At 35.1% G+C, this 18337-nt stretch overlaps 1 protein-coding gene across 14 annotated transcripts; it reads left to right on the top strand.

Annotated features, from left to right (window-relative positions):
- The first annotated feature begins 520 nt into the window (after nucleotides 1-520).
- On the top strand, nucleotides 521-18112 carry LOC101503117 (uncharacterized protein C2F7.02c-like). Of its 14 annotated transcripts, none has more exons than XR_012161609.1 (10): nucleotides 521-681; nucleotides 2060-2318; nucleotides 3502-3629; nucleotides 4375-4468; nucleotides 11707-12228; nucleotides 13534-13871; nucleotides 14552-14711; nucleotides 16565-16690; nucleotides 17310-17362; nucleotides 17633-18112. XR_012161609.1 is itself a non-coding variant. In XM_073364407.1 (9 exons), exons 2-8 carry the CDS (start codon nucleotides 2150-2152, stop codon nucleotides 17315-17317), a joined length of 1404 nt encoding a protein of 467 aa, XP_073220508.1. In that variant the 5' UTR covers nucleotides 521-681; nucleotides 2060-2149; the 3' UTR covers nucleotides 17318-17362; nucleotides 17788-18112. The 14 variants fall into 14 exon arrangements, 7 of the variants coding, with proteins under 7 accessions (XP_073220508.1, XP_073220503.1, XP_073220494.1 ...); XR_012161606.1 differs by having other exon boundaries at nucleotides 14552-14920; nucleotides 17788-18112; XR_012161605.1 differs by having other exon boundaries at nucleotides 14552-14920.
- Nucleotides 18113-18337: the final 225 nt, after the last annotated feature.

The following is an 18337-nucleotide window of genomic DNA, read 5'->3' as shown; positions in this document are numbered from 1 at the left end:
CAAAATCTCAATTCACACTAGTGACGCAATTAGACCTTTTAAAAAGAGTATTCAATATGGGAGAACTTTAGTTTTGTTTTGAACAAACCATGGGATGTTCCACGTACAAAGCATGCAATTAAAAATAATTGAGATGAAATACTCCACTTGTAAACATCATGCTAGTGGAAGAATTCTAAATTCATTCATGAAAATAAAAATTAGTCTATCGATTAAACATGCTTTTCATTTTCCAAAATGTTAAGTGTTGCACAACAAAGTGGACCTCCTCGAACTTCACTAACGGCCACAAAAAGAACAAAAAAGAAACTAAAGCTTCGAAGGACCAAACAATGCACACCAACAAGTTGAATGGAGTGCGAGTGTGATTTCCACGCACTGTATGTTGCGCGTATGACAGCGCCCCCACCCTGGTGGAGCAAAAATACCTCTCTTTCCGCGAAACAGCACGTGTCGACGCGTCTTACTGAGCTGGTTTCACGCGCCACGTGGCACTTTATCAACGGTCGAAGAAATAGATCTCATCCCAGCCGTCAGAAGCACCATCCAACAGCGCATACTTACGGACAGAGAGAACCTTCTCTCTCACTTTTCTCTCTGACCCGCGGAACGAAATTCAATGAAACTTTAGAGTGAGAAACTAGAGAGAGAAAGGGGTTGGTTCAGTTGCTGCTTACACAGGTAACCTCCTCTCGAATTTCACTGTGTTTGAGTTGCTTCGTAACATTGTTCATCAAAACTACAGCTTCTTTTTTTTTTTTTTTTGATTTGATCTTTGTACTGTTTCTGTGAATTGTTAGTTATAGTAACTTTTTCTGCTGTGTAACTGCAACTTGAACTTGAACTTGTTCATTTTTTTTAGTTAGTTTCTTTTTTGATTTTTGAGAATAGTTTCTAATTCGGTTTGTTAGGATATTTTTCTAGGTTGACTCCAGATTTGGCGCGTTAATTATTCAGTTTTTATGTATTTTTTTGGAGTGACACCTCTTGTTGAGTATTGATTTTTCAGTTTTATTTTTGTGTTTTTGTTGGTGTATTATGTTGAACAAATTATTGTGGTTAGTTGTTGTATTGGAAATTCTCTACTCACTAGAGTTGTCAAGCATCAGAAAGTGATCAGAATTTTTTCCTTTTTTGTTTCTAATCTGGTTTTGAATCTCAATAATTTTTTATTTATTTTTATCTGAGGTAGGTGTGTGTGTTTTTACATATATATGTTAGTTGGATAATGTTATGGTTATAAAAGGGTATCCTTTTTAATTGAGTCGTATATATAATTTCAAAGCTTTTTTACCTTTAATAGGCTTCTTTGCTTCTTGGTAAATTCATTATTAGTCTGGTATTTTCCTTTTATACAAGTTTTTTTGTTGTCTTGGATGTATTCTATATTTGAGTAATTTGTCCTAATTAGAACTCCCTCCGGAACGAAATATAAGCAAAAAATTTTTGCTTATATTTCATTCCAGAGTAGTATTTGATAAGAAATGTAAATATATTTGAAAATTAGGTCTGGGGTTTTGTTTATATACATGCTCTTTGTTTTCTGGATGTTTGAGTAATTTTCCCAACTACTATTTGGATAAACTCAATCTTTATTATTATGGTTTATTACATGCCAACATATTCTGTATATTGTATATTATGAGTATTACTCACACACCATAAAAATTTAAGAATCTTTCACTTGTTCAACTTGTATTATATTGACTAAGAGTTTATAAAGTATGGACAACCATAACCTTACATGCTGGTTTTGTGGGATAAAGTTAGGCCTCACCTAAATTTAAAGTTTTGTTTAAGACTTGTTTATACTTATCCACTAACTTGTAATCTCTCACCTCTCTTTTCTTAATGATATCATCATCTTTTATTACCCTAAAGAATAAAAGACCTGGATTTTCAGTTCCATGTTCTTAGATGTACATTTCTCAGTGTTGATATTAAATTATTGCTTGCTACTTGTACATTTCTTTTCCTTTTAAAATATCTGCATTAAATATTTTTAGTCCACTGATTATAATTCGTAGTTTGGTATTTCTGTTCTCCTTTTGTGCAATAGCCTCTGCTGCTTTGACGGTCAAGAGGGACTTTGGTTCCCTGCAGATGTGCCGTAAGCCGGATTGCTGTACCTATTGTAAGCACAAAACAAATGCCATCCCTAAAAATGAAGAGCAAAGTAAGTGGAAGCTGTTTGACGGAGAGAAAGGATCTTCAAATCTGTCCGAAATCAAAAGTAATTTCCAAAAACCCATGTTCTAAAATCATGATTACTGCTAAAGATGCAGAGATGGACGCAACTATTCAAAATTGCATAGATGGTAAGCGGCTACTTGAGATGGCTTAAATTCAATATTCCTTTGATGTTTCTGTTGATGTATCGATGTAATTTTTTTTCCTTACTAGTGTCTTTAAGAATGATTCGTGTTTTAGCTTCATTTGTTATTTTCAGTTCTTTTTGCAGCTTTTCAACATTTAATATATAACATGCTGCGGATTTTGAGCTTTTATTGCTGATTTTAAGCAAGCCATAGAATCTAAATTGGTGATTTGCCTAGCTGATATTTTGTCTTAATTTGTTTCTTAATATTTTTTTGATAAGAAATGGAACTAAATTACGAAATCAACCGAGGAAAACTAGTCCCTCGTACATCATCTTCTAGCAGAAGTTTCAGAGTAGGAGGAAAAACATAAAAAAATACAATTAATTATAAGGAAGAGCGCCTGAGATTTGCTAACAGGCCAGCACACCGGTTAGCCTCGCGATACACATGAAAGACTGAAGTGCTCCATCCATGGCGGTGGAGAATTGAGATCACCTCTTGGAGATTTATCTATGATATACATGGCTTTTGACATTCTACTAGAAAAAAATTAGAACAGGTGTCCATTATTACCATAGATGTGCCTAAGTTATGTTCTAGGAGTGTCAAAGGTGTGTTGAAGCCAAGAAATTGGTTTTTTGGGATACTCGTCTGAATTGTCAGATGAGTGTTGGACACAGAGACACGTCTAATTTTAGGAGTGTCCGTGCTTTATAGGTGGGTCATAAATTTGTTTGTCTGTCACAATCAAAAACATGGAAGGTAAGGTATAGCTGCTAGTTATCGGAATCTCCGGATTTGAGTTTCCAAAACTGTAGTTGTGCTGGTATATAATTAAAATACATCTATTAGATCTTTATTTGGGCTTTATCTGAAAATTCTTTTAATTGTTCAAATACAGAGTAGAGAAAATTGTTTTTATGATCTTCCTGTAGAAAAAAAAAGCTATTACTTAAATCTTTTGGTTGAGTAGAATGGCCATGTATGATAAGAAGTAGGCCTATAGAACTGTGTATCCATTTTTGGTAGTTTATTTTCTTTCTTGATATAATTTATTTTTATTCTGTGATAGTAGGTAATATCACTTTCCAGTCACATACAATCTTGCTTAATTTATGACTGTTTAAATTGAAATTATTTTGATTCCATGCATTTGATAGTTCTTGCTATTTCTCTATAGTTTCTTCAAGGACGCTGCCCAACGATATTGCAAGTGATCAATGTAATGATGGCAAAGAATTTCTGAATAATGAAAACTCTGAATCCCAGCACCAATTTTCTGTATGTTCCTCTGTCCTGGGAAGAATGGTAGAGTTTGGTTATATTTGATTTAATAATATTTATTTATTGGAAATTTACTCTTTTTTTTTTGGTATCCTACTAATACCTTGGTATTAGTCACTGCAATGATCAAGACAACTATTGTTAGTCACAAATAGCGGAGTCTTGTACTCTTGTTTAATATGACCCTTCACAAATATTATTCTGTAATTAATGCATTCACAATTTGCTAGGCCATGTCTCTCTTAAATGGCCTTATTACAGTCCTACCTTAGGACACATATACAAGCAAAACATAAGCCACACCAATGTATGACATAAAAACATATGCAAATTAATTCAACCTTATTAATTTTCTGGAAAACTTAAAAATGCAATGGGATTGAAGATATGATTTCCCCTCAATTTATAATTTTTCCTCAACTTAAAAACTTAAATCTGAAGGCTATTTTCTTTAGGAGATACCAAATATCAGGATTTTAGAACCCGGTCTATTGTACATGGTTATCTGCTTTTTGAAGGTTGCCAAATCCCATAGTCAACTAATTTTGGGCATACACTTATAAACGTATCCATTAATGAGTTTTATATCTTCTCCTAGATAAAAGAAAATTTTCCATTTTCCAATTAGATAGATGCATGTAAATACTTCAAGTATAAGTTAACTTTTCTGTTGAAACGTTATTATATGCTCTATACCTGTATCCATGACATTTAAAGTTTGAAGTCTTCTGTGATGCACAATTGACACAACTCATTTTCTTTTTTGTAGGAACTGACCAATCCCTGTACAGAAAACTTAGAAACAATATTTTCTCCTGCTTTTGAGCCCATTGAAGTCCATTCACAACATTATACTGAAAAAGGTACAGCTATGAAGATTCTGTTATTTGTGTTGTGTGTGTGTTTCAACTTTGCTGCTGGCACTATGATAGAACATGATTGAAAATTTTTCATTTTATTAATTTGAAAACAAGATTTATTGTGCAACTCTATTGTTTCTTAGCAAGTTTTGTGAGTTGACATATAACCTGAACTTGTGCTATATGATTTTCTTTCCTATATGATGATTGCGTTGGGAATTAAAAGAGACTGCCTTATTATTCTTCAAAGTTTTTATTATTTAAGATGGCAGGTTAATAAAAATAGTTTTTCACAATCCAATTTCATTCTTGTAAATTCTTTAACAGTTGGGATCTATTAAAATAAAGAGAAGTTTTAACAACTGTTGAAGTTGTGGGATTTTAGATAAAAGGAGGAGAGAAAATAATAAGGGTTATTATTGATAATAGCTTTATGCTAACTTGATTACAAAAGACTCAATATTAATCTCTATTTATAGAGATATATAGACTCAATCCTAAATCAGGAACAAATTGCGGAATTTTCTTATTTTATTTTCTGTTGTCTTTACAATAATACAAAGCAGAATTTATACAGATTAGGAGATTAAGGCTGGGCGCTGATCTAGCCTAGGAATTAGGGAAGTTATTCTCCTCATAATTGCTAATTAATAAGATAGGAAAGGCTATGAATTAGCTAATACTAATCTATATTTAATGGACATAAAGCTGTCATAAAACTGTACAAAACAGAATCTATTGATTCTCCTTAATTAGCGCCAATCTTCAACACTCCCCCTCAATCTGGGTGGTAGATATCTATCATACCCAGATTGGACCTGATAGTTTCGTATGTGTGCCTTGAAAGTGCCTTTTGTTAGAATGTCTGTTGCTTGTCTGTTTGATGAGATGTGGTTAACACTTATGATCTCATGATCAATTTTCTCCTTAATGAAGTGTTTGTCTATTTCCACATGCTTTGTTCTATCATGGTGAACCGGGTTTTTTGCAATACTTATAGCTGCCTTGTTGTCACAAAGTATTCTCATAGTGTAGTTAGTAGGAATTTTGATCTCATCCAACATTCGTTTGAGCCAAATCCCTTCACAAATTCCTTGTGCCATAGCTCTGAATTCAGCTTCTGCACTACTTCTAGCGACCACAGATTGTTTCTTACTTCTCCATGTTACCAAGTTTCCCCATACAAAGGTGCAATAGCCTGTGGTGGATTTCCTGTCAGATAAACTCCCTGCCCAATCTGAGTCGGTATAAACTTCAATTCCCTGGTTGTGGCTCTTCTGGAAATAGAGCCCGCGGCCAGGTGTACCCTTTAGGTATTGAAGGATTCTATTTAGAGCCTTCATGTGAGTCTCAGTTGGGTTGGTCATGTAGCGACTAGCCAGGCTCACAGCAAAACCAATATCTGGTCTAGTGTGAGTTAAATAGATTAGTTTTCCAACTAAGCTTTGGTATCTATCCTTATCAGAAGGTACACTTTCTTCTTCACTTTGTTTCATGGGTTCTACCGGAGTATTGGCAACTTTGCATCCAAGCATCCCTGTTTCTTTGAGTAAATCCAAAGTGTATTTCCTTTGAGAAACACAAATACCATCCCTTGTCCGAGCAATTTCCATTCCTAGAAAGTACTTGAGTTGGCCCAAATCTTTGACTTCAAATTCTTCGGTTAAGATACTCTTGAGGTGGCTGATTTGATCATGATCATCTCCTGTAATAACAATATCATCAACATAGACAATAAATAAGGCTATTCTTCCCTCCGGAGAGTGCTTAACAAACATAGTGTGGTCTGTTTGGCATTGGGCAAAGCCATCTTCCCTGACAACTCTTGTTAGTCTATCAAACCATGCTCTTGGAGATTGTTTCAAGCCATAGAGGGATTTATGGAGTTTGCATACCATGTTTGAGGTGTCATGTGATTCAAGCCCGGGAGGTATTTGCATACACCTCCTCTTCTAGCTCACCGTTTAGGAAGGCATTCTTTATATCTAATTGGTGTAGGGGCCAATTTAGATTTGCTGCCAATGATAATAGGACCCGAACTGAGTTGAGTTTTGCCACAAGTGCAAAGGTCTCTTCATAGTCCACTCCATATGATTGTGTAAATCCCTTTGCAACTAATCGGGCCTTGTACCTGTTTATACTCCCATCAGCATTGTGTTTAACCGAAAAGATCCACTTGCATCCCACTGGTTTCTTCCCTTCAGGTATTGTGGTGATTTCCCATGTGCCATTTTTTACCAGTGCTTGGACTTCTTCAGTTACAGCTGCTGCCCATTCAGGTTTCTGTAGAGCTTCTTGAACATTCCTTGGAATTTCTATGTTGTCAATGGCTGCTACAAATGATCTGTAGTTTTGTGATAATTTTCCATAGGAAACACAATTCTCAATAGGGTGTTGAGTGCAAGTTCTCACCCCTTTTCTTACAGCAATAGGAATATCAATATCAACAGTGTCAAGATTCACAAGGAGTTTAGAGTTTGGGACAACGTTACCTGTAGGGATTTCATTTTCTGGAATCTGGTGAGACTCATGGCTTTGCGGTGGAGCTGTGCTAGGCTCTACTTCCTTCCTCCTTCTTCTTTCATAAGTTTTCCAACTTCCTTCGTGTGTACCTTGATTATGTTGGGTTGTTCCAATTTCATTGTTTTTTCCATTTTCTGCCTCGGCCACTGCTTCAGTTTCTGTTTGATTATGTTGGGTTGTTCCAATTTCATTGTTTTTTCCATTTTCTGCCTCGGCCACTGCTTCAGTTTCTGTTTGATTATGTTGGGTTGTTCCAATTTCATTGTTTTTTCCATTTTCTGCCTCGGCCACTGCTTCAGTTTCTGTTTGATTATGTTGGGTTGTTCCAATTTCATTGTTTTTTCCATTTTCTGCCTCGGCCACTGCTTCAGTTTCTGTTACAACAACCGGTTCAGGTTCTGCTGTCCTTTCAGCTGGGATAGGGGCAGTTTCTGTTTGTTCAAACATCCAAGGTTGGTATTCTAAAGTTTCAATTGGATATGTGTGTACTTGCTCCCCCTGAATGCCAACTTTGGGGTAGTATGGTTGGTTCTCAAAGAAGGTTACATCCATGGTGTGGTAGAATTTTTTGGTGATGGGTGAGTAACATCTGTACCCTTTTTGGTGAGGTGAGTAACCAAGAAAAATGCACTTGATAGATTTGGGGTCAAGTTTACTACGGTGTGGGTTGTGGTTGTGGACGAAGGATGAGCATCCAAAAATCTTTAAGGGAATGGAGGTGAGTATTTTGCTGGTTGGGAAGAAGATTTGGAGTGTGGAGAGGGGGGTCTTGAGGTTAAGGATCCGGGAAGGCATTCTATTTATAAGGTGTGTTGCCGAAAGGACAGCTTCCCCCCAAAACTGGTTCGGGACATTTGTGGCTAACATGATTGATCTAGTTACTTCCAAAATATGTCTATTCTTTCTTTCCGCAACTCCGTTTTGTTGTGGAGTGTCCACACAAGAGCTTTGGTGAACAATGCCAACTTTTTGTAGGTAAGAACTTAGAATCGAATTGTAGTACTCACAACCATTGTCAGTTCTAAGCACTTGGATCTTGTTGTGAAATTGAGTTTGCACCATGTTGTGGAAAACCTCAAAGATCCTTCCTACTTCTGATTTCTCTTTCATTAAAAATACCCAGGTAACACGAGTGTGATCGTCAATGAACGTGACAAACCATCTAGAACCAGTAACATTCTTAATGCGTGATGGTCCCCATACATCACTATGAATTAGGGCGAAAGGTTGGGATGGCTTATAGGGTTGGGGTGGGTATTGGCTACGTGTATGTTTGGACAATTGGCAAATTTCACACTGAAAATGCTTCTGATTTTTATTGAATAAAGAAGCAAATAATATTTCCAGATACATGAAATAATTTGGGTGGCCTAATCGATAGTGCCATAACATTACAGGATTGTCACTACTTGGAACACTAGCTGCTGCATATGACTGGTTCTTGAGTCCTCTTTCTAATTCTTCAGCTTGAAGTAGGTAGAGTCCAGCACACTCTTTAGCACTGCCAATCGTCTTCCCCGACTCCAAAATCTGAAATTCACACAAGTTAGGAGAAAATTTAGTAACACATTTCAAATCTCTTGTGATTTTGCTAATGGACAGCAAGTTGCAATCAAGTTTCGGCACATATAGAACATATTCTAGTGTAATATTAGGTGACAAAATAATTGATCCTGTACCCATGACCTTAGAATGTGTGCCATTTGCTATTCGGACAGTGCAGTTAAACGGATAAGGAGAATAACAAGTAAACAAATTAAAATTTCCAGTCATGTGATCTGAAGCCCCTGAGTCAATAATCCATGACTTTGTTTTTCCCATGCTAGTATTTAGAGCATGTGAGACATTACCTCTCTGAGCCACTACAGCCGTACCACCTTTTTCTGTAGAGAGCATGGTTTGTTTGAAGATTTTTTGTAAAGCCTCCATTTGTTCCTTGTTAAATGGAAATGAAGTAGATTTTACCTCAGCTTCTTGGTGGTTAAAAATTGCGTTGCCTCTGCTGTCCCTGCTTTTGAATTGCTTGGCTTCTGGGGGTTTTCCATGTATAACCCAACATATTTCTTGTGTATGGCCTGGTTTCTTGCAGTGATCACACCAGGGACGATTTTTCTTTTGAAATGGCCGAATTTGGTTTCCTCTTGCAGCCATTGCTGAGCTCTCGGTGGGAGGTGTTGAGGTGGCATTTCCCAACATGAGTTTCCTCCTGCTCTCTTCTCTCCTTACTTCTGAAAAGGCTTCCCGAATTTTGGGAAGAGGTTTGGTTCCAAGGATCCTTCCACGGACTTCATCAAGGTCCTTGTTTAGTCCCAATAGGAACATGTAGATTCTGTCCTTCTCCACCAGCTCTTTGAATTTTTTCTTATCCCCTGGACAGTCCCATGTGACTTCTTCATATACATCTAGTTGTTGCCAATGTCTACTAAGTGTATTAAAATACTCAGTAACAGAAGATTCTCCTTGTCGAAGGTTGTGTAGAATGCTTCTTAGCTCAAATATGGCAGAGGTATTGTCCACATTTGAATATGTTTCCTTCACAGCATCCCATATCTCCTTTGCCGAATCATAGAACATGAAATTTTCACCAATTTCGTTGGTCATGGTGTTGAGTAGCCATGACATTACTTGGCTATTCTCAAGTTTCCATTTTTGAAGGGTGACATCTCCTTCTTGGGGACATTTTGTGTCTCCTGTGATGTAGTCTTCTCTCCCTTTTCCTTGAAGGAAGATCTTGACTGATCTTACCCATTGGGTATAGTTTTGACCATTTAATTTATGGCCAGTGATGAGATGACTGAGCCCATCATGTGAACTGGTCGGAAATGATCCAGTTTCCATCTTTGGCTGTTCGTCGGAAGGTTCACCTATTGCTGGCGGCGCTAGGGTTTTCTTAGGGATGGATCAGATCGAGCTCTGATACCATGCGGAATTTTCTTATTTATTTTCTGTTGTCTTTACAATAATACAAAGCAGAATTTATACAGACTAGGAGATTAAGGCTGAGCGCTGATCTAGCCTAGGAATTAGGGAAGTTATTCTCCTCATAATTGCTAATTCTAATAAGATAGGAAAGGCTAGGAATTAGCTAATACTAATCTATATTTAATGGACATAAAGCTGTCATAAAACTGTACAAAACAGAATCTGTTGATTCTCCTTAATTAGCGCCAATCTTCAACACAAATCATAATAATAATGAGAGGATATTCTAAGATATCTCTATCATTATAAATTGATCCTAGGAAATAACTCAAGATATTCTAATGTAATATAAAAGATATTATAAGATATTTTTCAATGTTCTAACAATAACACACTATGCTATTTGGCGTAATTTATGTGGATTCCACCACTTTTGGGTTGGGTCTTGCTAAATAAAGAATGAGACCCACATGATTTAGTGGGATCCAAATAGATTTCACCCAGTAGTATAGATTGTTGGGAATAGTGTTTTGCTAGCACTTTTTCTATCGCTTGATGCCATGCATGAAGCTATGTTCTGCATTGTGTAACTTACTATATTAGACATTGTTAGATCCTTCAACATTGATTTTTAACAATTTTTGTTGCATACATACACTATTCAATCACCTACATACTGTAAAATTATGATACAGGGCTTAGAATTCAACATATCAAAATTAGTATTTTGTTGGGAGAACTGACAGTTGATATTAGGGGTGTCGAAGGCAAGGGCTTATGTGGGGAAATAGCTGGTTTGAAAGGAAACTATGATGACAAAAAGGGTCGATGGTTACTCTTAGGGTGCTGCATAGACATCTTATGAGATCAGGATTTAAGTTTGAATAGATTTTGGGAAAATAGAAGGTAGGACTTATTACTTAACTTGGATTTGATGGGCTAAACTTTGATGCTTCTTCTTGCCGGAGAAATCAGATCTGCTCACTTGATAAATTGTAGAAAAATAAACAGGATTTGTGGAGAAGAAATCAATTTAGGCATCATACCAAAGAAGGACATACTTCTTACAAGCCACTAGAAGTGACTAGCGGTGGCTGAGAGTATTGAGCATTTTGTAGGAGATTGTTGGTTTAAATCTCCATATCATGATTGCAGCCAAAGAAAGAGATGCATGATAATGACTAGCCTAAGTAATAAATCAGTACAAAACAAAACTAGCAATGAAAAAACTAGTACAAATTAAAGAAAGCTTGCAAAACTCTGTACACATGCTTGACTGAAATTTGACTTAAGACCCCAATATATAAATAGTAAAATACCACTAAGATTAAAAATCTCATTGTTATTTGGAAATAAAATTTCTGTTATGAAGTAATGGGATTTACAAATCCAGCCCGATTTCCCAAGTAGACCAAATTAATATGTTCGGTTTTCAAACTCATGGCTGCTAGCCTGCTACATATAAAACCATTCACATGCTTTCACCTGATAGCGTAGACTTTCAGGACAGTTGGTTTGGTTCATAATACAGTATCAGTCACTAACCAAATAAAAGTTAAATTTCATTACCTTGAGTAATCTTGTGCTTTGTCCATGATTTAAGCCCAAAGGGATCATGTAGGGGGTTTACTAGCCATAAAACCATTCATGTGTTTTTACATAATAGCTTAGGCTTTTATTATACTTGGTTCATTCTAGTGTCTTTTAGATTGAGTTGACTGCATCACAACGTATGGCTACTTTATGGCTACCTCATTGTTATTATTTGTATTCTGACAACTTTGATTCTTTTATAGGGAGCTTTGGTGATACTAACATTGCAGGAGTGGGAGCTGATGAAGAAAGAAACATATGTGACTTTGAAACATGCGATGTATCTGATTTCTACATTTCTGATATGATCATTACAAGTTTACCGTTCCGTGGAAATTCCTTGGACGATGATGTTGGTGAAACCAACTATCTATCTGATTATGGATCCACCGAACCATCCGTGTTTTCTTCTTCTGAACAGTACATGATTCTGCCTACTCTTGAAGGTGATGCTAAAATTGGCTGTACTTCAGATATTATATCATATGAGGAAGCCATGTTGGTTCGAGAAACTGGTAGCTTGTATTCCGCAATAGCTCAGATAAGATCCTGCAACCAGGAGTCTGATGTTAAAGATGACTTGGATAAGGCAGAATGCTTTGATCCACAGTCATTTATCAAGAATTTACCAGAACTATCAGAAGTAGAATTAAATGGCCAACCCACACTAATTCCTAAGCAATCTCCAAGAAGAAAGGCAGTAACCCTAGTGCTTGATTTAGATGGTAAGAAATTAAGTTAGCATGTTTCCCACTGATAACTAATAATCTATAATTATTTAATGTAGCATTGGCATAAACTGATACATTTGACATAAAATGGTGTGTGAGTCATAGTCCAAATCTCCATTTCTTATGAATATGATGATATGAATATGTTGACACGTTGCTTGTAAACGTTTATGGTGTCTCACTTAGGATTTAAGAATAAATTTTGGATGATTTATCTTCCAGGTTTTTGGTATTTAATCTTAAAATAAAGATATCTATATATCTTTCAATCCATAGCTTGGTATTGCTAAAATTATTGCTGTTTCAGTTTTTTCAACAATGAAATTCAAAATAACGGTATCAAATAAAAGTTTCATAAAAATCAGATGCTTAGCTGTGTATTAAGCATTTATATTATTGGAATTTGGAAATGATATCCCTATAATTTGAAAAATATTTCGTAATATCTTGATCTTAGTGTATCTGATAGTTTCTTAGACTATCTCCTAGGATTTGGTTTTCATATGGTGTGATGTAGTTTGATATGATTTGATGGAGAGAACAAAGCACTAACACCTCGGAGTGCAATTATCTTTGATTGATTTGGTGTGATGTAGCTACCAAGTGCTTTTAATTAGTTTTTCTAGTTTGTTGCTACAAGTAAAAGCCAAGCCCAAGCCTACTAATATGGGAAGAATCCTAACCGTAACTAAACGAGGAAACAAGTTAAGAAATAGACCCAAAGATCGCATTCTTAATCAGAAGGCTAACTGAGTGCACAATATATTCTAAGGTCTTCTAAGATCTTAGAATAGAAGATGCACCAAAGAATAAAAGATATTCTACTGCACAGTATATGAATATATAAAATAAATTGTGCATGCTTAAAGAGCTACAATTGATTAACATATGTCCTGAAACTTCATTGTCAAGCCAAATTTTGGAAGTCATATCTTGATCTCCGAAGCATTCTACAGTGCTGTAGGCCTAATGATAGCTCGAGTTTCCTTTTAAACTAACTTTATTGGCAGCAAGTTTGATATTGAATATCAAATTGTGCCGTTGCTAAAATATTTTGTATTTCTAGATGCAAAAAAGTAAATATCACTACACCTGACACAAATAAATTTGATTAAATTCATTGGATGAATTTAAAACTCACTTAGATCAACTAACTTTGATTATCTCTACAGGATGATATTTCATTGTTCTGTTGATAACAAAAAGATTTTTCACTTTTTATTGATGCTTCGTTTCCAAAATATTTGCAGTTGAAAATTCTATTCACCTTAGCCATCTGTTGTGCTTTCTTATGTGCAGAGACACTTGTTCATTCTACACTGGAACATTGTGATGATGCAGATTTCACTTTTACCATTTTCTTCAATATGAAAGAGTACACAGTGTACGTAAGACAGAGGCCTTTTCTCCACACATTCTTGGAGAGAGTATCAGAGATGTTTGAAGTAGTTATTTTTACTGCCAGCCAAAGCATATATGCAAAGCAACTACTTGATATATTGGATCCAGATGAAAAATTTATTTCTCGCCGTGTGTATCGAGAATCATGCTTGTTTTCGGATGGAAATTACACAAAAGATCTTACTATTTTGGGTGTTGATCTTGCAAAAGTTGTCATAATTGATAATTCACCTCAGGTAAATGTCTTCCTTTTTGTTTCTTAATTTTAAGCAGTTTTCAATTTCTGTTCAGTATTAAAAGTCTCATCACGATGTTATTTTGAATCTCTGGGGACTTAACAAATTTTTTTTCCCTACTAATTCTACACACACACACACATATCTAGATACATACGTAAAAGGTATTGATGAAACTAGATCTGCTAAAAGTTTCATAACTATATCTTGGGGAATCCTGCAATGAGCACTAGGCTTTGCCTTTTCCGAACACTGAATAAAAAAGGGAAGAAACTTGAGATTCCTTCAATTAGTTGTTATAACTTTGTATGTCTGGATTAGATGTAAAGAAAGAGAGAGGAAGAGAAATTGACTCAACCCTTGTTTGAAAGCTTTTTAATGAGGAGAAGGGAAGGAGGGGGAAGTGTTCCTTCTCCTTCCTCATGAAATCTTCAGTTATTTGGAATAACTTATTCCTGCTCGATTTTGGCCCAGGGTTAAGGCTTATTTTTAACTTAAAAAGGAAAATAATCTCTATGGTTACTTCAACATTCAAACAACTACCTTTAATTCCCTTGCCCCTTTTTGGATTTTCCCATATAAAATATCCATATACTACTTTCTGGCCTGGATGGGGGAGAGGAATAAATATATTATCTGCATTTGATGTTTAATCTTTTCACTCTCATAACACATTTCAGGTTTTCCAGTTGCAAGTGAATAATGGTATCCCCATAAAGAGTTGGTTTGATGATCGGTTAGATTGTGCGCTGATGTCATTACTTCCCTTTCTAGAGACATTGGCTGATGCTGAAGATGTGCGTCCTATCATTGCAAAGAGATATGGTAACAAAGAATAAGGTTTTTCCTTAGACCAAATTTAGCAGCTTTCTACTTTCCTAGATTTAGGAAATTTGGCCTCTAATTAGTTGCTAATGGCTCCTTTCCATTTGAGTTGAGATGAATTAACCTATACAATAAACTATTGGTTGTCTTATTGTTGAGTCTACAGTTGGTTCTCTTTTGTTCTCTCAGTTGACAAATCTGGAGTTCTCTGTTTCTCGTGAAAGGTAGTTGTAGCAACCATCTCCTTTTCTTTTGTCCGTCTAGTCTTTGTACAGTTGAAGTTCGAATTTTCTGCGGTGGTGTACATAAAATTTATCAATCATATTATGGAATATAGTTCTGAAAGTTACATATTTTACTTTCTATCTTGCATATGAAGAGCCAAATGCTTGCCTAGCCTGCTAGTAGAAATGGAAACTGTTATTTATTTTACATTTTGTTGCTGTTATGTAATCATCTAGATTTGTGATTCAAGTATTATTATGTGTAGCATTAATGCATGTGTTGTCAAGGAGGATCTAATTTAGCTAACCACCCAAAAAATTATTGAACACATTCAAAAATCCTAAAAATACTAAAAAAGTTGTGATAGAGTACAACAAATTGAAGGGAGTCTAAAGATAATTGTAATTATAACAATCAAGTTAACAGATGCATGGATAAGATTGAATAGCGTGTTTGTTGGTCTTTCAAGCAATATCTATCATCCATAGTTTGTTGGTCTTTCAAGCAATATCTATCATCCATAGTAAAAATTTGAAACATTAAGCATTTCAATGAAATATATGATCGTAATTATGGATTTGAAACATCAACATGTTTATGATAATAACTGTATAATGTAGTATTTAGGATTTTCATAATGACAAACTTATTTCATTTTAGGTTTCAGCCTTTCTGATGCATGTAAAAGAGATTTCAGAAGATGAATGTCAAGTTAGTTACATTCATAATCTAAATTGTAAACCAACTATCCCAAAAGTTCGAGTTGTTAAGTGATAACACATGAATTGGTTTTATACTATGCCTCTAACATGCCCATATGGAAAGAGCATTTGGACTTGATGCATGGACGATGCACAGGCCCACTTATCTTGTACTGAAATAAACTTATTTTATCATGGAAGTCCAATAGTTTTAAATATAGGACAACCTAGATAAATGGATATCTCTTCGTCCAAAACATGGAAGTTTATTATCGAGTTGTTTGATCTATGTAGCCGATTCCTTCTGGTGAAAAAGGGCTTAGTTGTTATTATAAGGATAGACAATGTTAGTAACACACTCTTCTGAATTGTGATCATTTTAGGAGGCCATTAATTTGACTTCTATATAAAGGACCAATCACAACTAATGTGTTTAATAGTGTGTCTAAAAGAGTGTGTTGTTAGCATTTTTATAAGGACTTCCATGGGCATCAGGCTCCCGTATTCCCATCATTGTGGGGTTTGAGAAGCTTTGAGTTTGATTAAGATCTGGTTCATTAAATTCTATATATTCACGGCGAAATTTGAATAAATTTCTGATGCTTTCAAGGCTTCAAGCCTTCAACTCGTATCCTAATATAAATCTGTCATAATTTAGAGAATAGCTGTCTCCTAATATGTCTAGATACCACAAGAACCTAGGTCAACATTTGTGAGAAACTAATTGTCATTATATCATGTGTTTAATACATTTTCTTTCTTCCTCTTCATGTTGGATATTTGTAAATGGCAATTTTATTTGGATAAAATGGATGACTTGTGTTTTGGAATACTTTTATTTGTACTTTTGTTCAAAAAAGTGAAATTGGAAACATTAATGTTTGAGCCTCTGTCCTTGATATTTACATTAGTGATGTTTAAGCATACTTTTGTCTGATTCAGAATAGATCTACAAACTGGTCTTCATCACCTTTTGTACTCTAGTATAAAGTAGTTTGGCCATCTGCCAAGTCCAGGTCGGAAGTCTTCCTCCTTAATAATTTCTATTGTGCTGTCCATATCGGAGAGGTAATAAACTAGCTTCTTTTGCTCTAACTTATTTCCTAAACTTTGGACAAACTAACTAGTTATTAAATTTTCTATTAAAAAATATCATTGTTGAGTTCTGGTTTAAGGAATAACTTCATATGTTAATTTAATAGTCTTCTTAGCTTCTGAGTGGCTCTTTGAAATATTTTTCCTTTCATAGGAATAATCCTTGGAGATCTTTGATAATTTGACCTAATCGCAATCAATTTCCATGATATTTATACCTGTGCTGGAGGTTTACATGTATGAAATGATTGGCACAGGTGGAAAGAGATCAATTTCGTTTCCATCCAAGATTGTCATACTGGCTATACTACTATATCCATTACTAGCCATAATACTTCTATCTTCCCTGATCATGGTGCCTGGTGACATAACTAGTATTGTTGATTAATTTCATTAGACTTACCAAGGGATATGAAACTTAAAAAATTGCGATTGTATGTAAATGGAAGGGTACAAAGCTTAGTTGTGCATATTATCTCACATGATATGCTAAAAGTGTAACCTGTATAAAGTAGCTGGTTATCACTGCTTTGATGATTTTCTGCTAGTTCTTGCTATTAGTTTTTCATGATTTTGCATACATTATCTGCAGGTCTGTGAAGAAGTTTTTTTTATTAGATTATCCCTCTATTGGCTGTTCAATAGGTATGTAAATTTTGATTACTTAGTCTAGGAGTTCTCAGGTATCTTTAATTATCCTGCCACATTATTTTACGTCTTTAAAACCTTAAGCAAGTTGGTACAAAAATTGTAAAATCCTACCTGAAGTGTTGAATCATTGTTAATTCCCTTCTTCCGACCTGTTATTCGTTTCTGGCCATTTTTTATTGTCATTTACAATTTTTCATGATTGTAATGAGAAATACAAAATGATTCACACTTCCTCTTGATTGTGTGTTCAAAATTTTGACTCAGGTAATTACAGAACACTCTTGCCAGAATTGTTGGATTGGTCAATAAAGCGACGAATAATCTAAGAAAATGTGTTTTCTATTTTTACATTTTACTTTACCTTTAGGTGAATGAAACACTGATTGTTTGATTTGTATACCGGATATGGTTTTCTTTAGGCTGTAGTTAAAAGCATTAGAGCGGTAACATCAAACGCATCACCACCACCATGCACCATGTGAGTTTGTTTAACCTGATCTGTTTGCCGATTTTTCTACCAAATTGCAATCTCCAATTTATGTGTTTAGAGAAGAATGGTGAGTTTAATTTCCATCAACAGTAAGTGTAGAGATCTTTTACTCATGTATGTGTCACATGATGTATTGTCAAATTATCCAATGAATATGATAATGTGTTTTTTTTACAAAGATAATTTGTGTGTTTGTAAACACAATGAATGATGGGTAATAATATTTTATTGAATGTGTGGATGAAATACTTTTACACTTACTATTAATATAAACTAAATTTAGGATTGTTTTACAGTTGGAAAAGGTTTTTCAATCTATTACATTAGACAACCAATCTATATGAAAATAAGGATATGGAATAATGTGAATAACTAGATATGAAAAGGTTTTTCAATCGAATACATTAGACAACCAATAGATGTGAAAAACCTGCCACGAGCTGCATCACTTTTGTGGTTTTGGATTCTCTAAATTTGAA

This window comes from Cicer arietinum, chromosome 1 (assembly GCF_000331145.2).
Source record: "Cicer arietinum cultivar CDC Frontier isolate Library 1 chromosome 1, Cicar.CDCFrontier_v2.0, whole genome shotgun sequence".
NCBI lineage: Eukaryota > Viridiplantae > Streptophyta > Magnoliopsida > Fabales > Fabaceae > Cicer > Cicer arietinum.
Note: the sequence above shows the minus strand (reverse complement) of the source record. Positions and strands in the feature narration are given on the sequence as shown.